The sequence below is a fragment of the Notothenia coriiceps genome, unplaced genomic scaffold (assembly GCF_000735185.1).
Source record: "Notothenia coriiceps isolate Sejong01 unplaced genomic scaffold, NC01 NC01_scaffold00018571, whole genome shotgun sequence".
Lineage (NCBI taxonomy): Eukaryota > Metazoa > Chordata > Actinopteri > Perciformes > Nototheniidae > Notothenia > Notothenia coriiceps.
In genome coordinates, this window is record NW_011351272.1 from 2,390 (window position 1) to 5,825 (window position 3,436).

General features: G+C 41.2%; 1 protein-coding gene across 1 annotated transcript in view; it reads left to right on the forward strand.

Annotated features, from left to right (window-relative positions):
• Window positions 1-2,909, forward strand: part of LOC104951120 (DNA ligase 1-like) — a gene marked incomplete at its 5' end in the record, with an annotated part of 3,685 nt that extends 776 nt beyond the window's left edge. The window contains 3 exons of the mRNA XM_010777753.1: window positions 1,389-1,533; window positions 2,177-2,259; window positions 2,724-2,909. Coding sequence (XP_010776055.1) covers window positions 1,389-1,533; window positions 2,177-2,259; window positions 2,724-2,894 — 399 coding nt within the window. The remainder of the gene's footprint in view (window positions 1-1,388; window positions 1,534-2,176; window positions 2,260-2,723) is intronic.
• Window positions 2,910-3,436: the final 527 nt, after the last annotated feature.

Sequence of the window (3,436 nt, forward strand, 5' to 3'; positions counted from 1 at the left end):
TGTGTGTGTGTGTGTGTGTGTGTGTGTGTGTGTGTGTGTGTGTGTGTGTGTGTGTGTGTGTGTGTGTGTGTGTGTGGTAATTGTGAATGAGATTGACATTGTGCCTGATTTCAACCAAATAATACACATTTCTAAGCAGATTTTCCATGTGAATAAAATGCAAATCAACAAATGTCTGCCAGTGCTATGTAAATGGAAACAACACAACTAAAAGAAATCACAAGCTATTCTTAACTTTTTGCCATTTAATTGATGCCTCCCACCTAAATGTGGCGTTTATGCAAATGTAACAAATTACTCTGTCTCTGTATGCACATCATTCTTTTGGCTGTTGCCCTTTTTCAGTCATTTATTTATAAATTTTTGATTGATTATCTCTCTTTCCTACACATTTTCAGTGTTACATTCCCTGTGCACTGCAGCCTTTTGTCACTGCTGATAGTGTTATTGGCCAAGTGGAAGAGCACTTTATGTTTCCCTCCTGAACCCTCAGTGCAACCATTAGACGCTGCTAGCAGGACTTCATCCACCGCTGAGGACTCCAAGGTCACATCCTTGGTACTTTTATTTATCCAGTTTCCAGACCAGAGGAGTCAGTTTGAAGGCTAAAAGAAAAAATTGGGGATTTTGTGTCCGTGTAGGTAAAGCAGAAACCACCTTAGCATTAAGGAAACACACAGATAACCTTACTTGTCAATCTTTATTCCACATTTATTATTTATTAAGTGTGTCATCGTGGATACAACACTCCTATTTTCCAGCGCTAAGGCTATTCATAGTGAGCTAGCATTTAGCAACTAGCAACATTTTCTTAGCTAGAAGAGACCAAACAGCCGAAAGCGCAGACACACTTTAATAGGAAACATAACTCCAAACAAATGCTAATGTTGCTCTGTATTTGATGGCTGTGTAGTTTGAAATGCAAAAAGAGTGCAGTGAAGTGTTTCTTGTAGACATGTAGGTGCTTTTCCATTTGGCCAAGTGTTAATTAGTGGATTTTGTTTCCATAACCATAATTTTTTTTTTATGTGCACATTTTCAAAATGCCCCCAAACCTACCGTAGGTGGTTGGAAACCTTCGTGATTGTGTGCAACCAACTCTGTGTGTTTTCTGCTGGTTTGAAACTTGTTTGTGAGTGGGTGTTTTAAAATGTGTCCAATTCTGCCGTGACTGTGTGTGTGTGTGTGTGTGTGTGTGTGTGTGTGTGTGTGGGAAGCTAGTTGAGATGGCATTTCATCCTTGTCATTGCAAGGCTCCGAGCTATAAAGAGGAAATGGTTGTAATGATACACAGTTTTGCCATTTGTAATGTGTCTGTTTCTCTCTCTCTCTCTGTGTGTGTGTGTGTGTGTTTCTCTCTGTGTGTGTGTGTGTGTGTGTGTGTGTAGTCCCTGGTGCGGCAGCCGCTTTGTCGGCGTCGGGCTTTGCTGAGAGAAAGCTTCTCGGAGGTGGAGGGAGAGTTTGTGTTCGCCCGATACATCGACTCCGACAACACCGACTCCATCGCAGAGTTCCTGGAGCAGTCTGTCCGAGGTGTGTGTGTGTGTGTGTGTGTGTGTGTGTGTGTGTGTGTGTGTGTGTGTGTGTGTGTGTGTGTGTGTGTGTGTGTGTGTGTGTTCATGTTCATGATTGTGTGTGTGTTAGATATGGACACACTTTCTTATTTGTCTTACTTCCCACTTTCCCTGTGCGTATTAAAGCTTTTTGTTTGTGGGTGTTTTTGGTGCAAGTTTCATTTCAGTTGTGGCCTTGCCTGCTGCTTTCATGTGTAAATTCTCTACGAGTTGTTTATGTGTGTGTGTAGTTGTTTACTTGTTTTCCTGCCTATTGTCTCTTTGTTGGTTGTATTGTTGTGTGTTTGCCTCAGTGTGTTTGTGTCTGTGTGTGTTTTGCAACAGAGACCGAACCTGTGAGTTGTGTCATTGGGTTTTCCTATATTTTAAAACGTGTGTGTGTTATATATGCCTTTGACTTTGCCTACGTGTGTGTGTGTGTGTGTGTGTGTGTGTGTGTGTGTGTGTGTGTGTGTGTGTGTGTGTGTGTGTGTGTGTGTGTGTGTCAGAAGGAGACAAAGACCTTCCATATATCTCAAAGATAATCTGTTCATTTCCTTTCTGCAGAACTAGGATCGTGTTTTGGTGTACTAATATATATATATATGTGTGTGTGTGTGTAGACTCCTGCGAGGGTCTGATGGTGAAGACTCTGGAGAAGGATGCCACCTATGAAATTGCTAAGCGCTCTCACAACTGGCTCAAGGTGCGTGTGACATAATAGTAACACATAAACTTTAAATCAACTCACATGTTTTTAATATAAAAGGACTTATGACACAAAGTGATACGAGTGAGCTCCTATGTTTCCACCACTGACCGTACAAAGGCCTTCATCTACTTCCCTGTGCCTATAAAAGTCTACCTTTTGTTCACGTTTGGAACAATCATTGCACTTCATACACAAACCAATTTCATATTTCTGGGAACATTTTCAAGACCATTAGCTTGTCAACATTTATAAGCAGCAGTTGGGACGCCTGGCAGTTCCAATTGTTCATAAATGACATTTAATTGTGCTGTTGGCATTTCATTTATGCACGGAAGAGATGTACCTCTTAAGACTCGGAACAAATCCTGTTTTTTTTTCCCAGCTGCCACTAAGCCCTATTTGTACGCTGTGCTCTATCATGAACTACACAGTAATATCTGACCCTCTCTCTCCCGCAGCTGAAGAAGGACTACCTGGACGGGGTGGGGGACACGATGGACCTGTGTGTGATCGGCGCCTACCTGGGAAAAGGCAAGAGGGCGGGCGCCTATGGGGGCTTCCTGCTGGCCTGCTACGATGAGGAGAACGAGGAGTTTCAGTCTGTGTGCAAGGTGTGTCATCACATTTAGCTGATGCTTCTATCCAAAACCACTTACACACACATCAATACGGTAGACATGGCGACAGGAGCAATTTGGGATAGAGTATTGTCGTAGATCCGAAATCTTAACACTCAGGAATAGAATAAAGAATGACACAAAGGAAACATTAAAACACAGATTTGGTTGAATTTAAATGTTATCTTGCAGTATAAGGAACATATTACCTTGCTTCAAGTTAGTCAAGAGCACATGTCCAAAGATGAGAAGAATCACACAGCTTTGATACACCTCTTTTTGGATTCACAACAATATAACTTTAGACCTTTCACAATCACGTTATAAAACCCTATGCTCAATAAAACGTTGCAAACAGACATTCATGGTACAAAGGTCTTATTTAAAGTGGACCTATCATGCTATATTTGAATAATATAGTGTAGGACCATACCTATATAAGGCATATTTATACTTTTTATTTTTCAAAATACCAAACAGATCATGCATTTTAGCCATTCCTCATTTCGCTCAATTTAACACTGTCTTTGCATGTGCTGATTCTGTGAGAACAG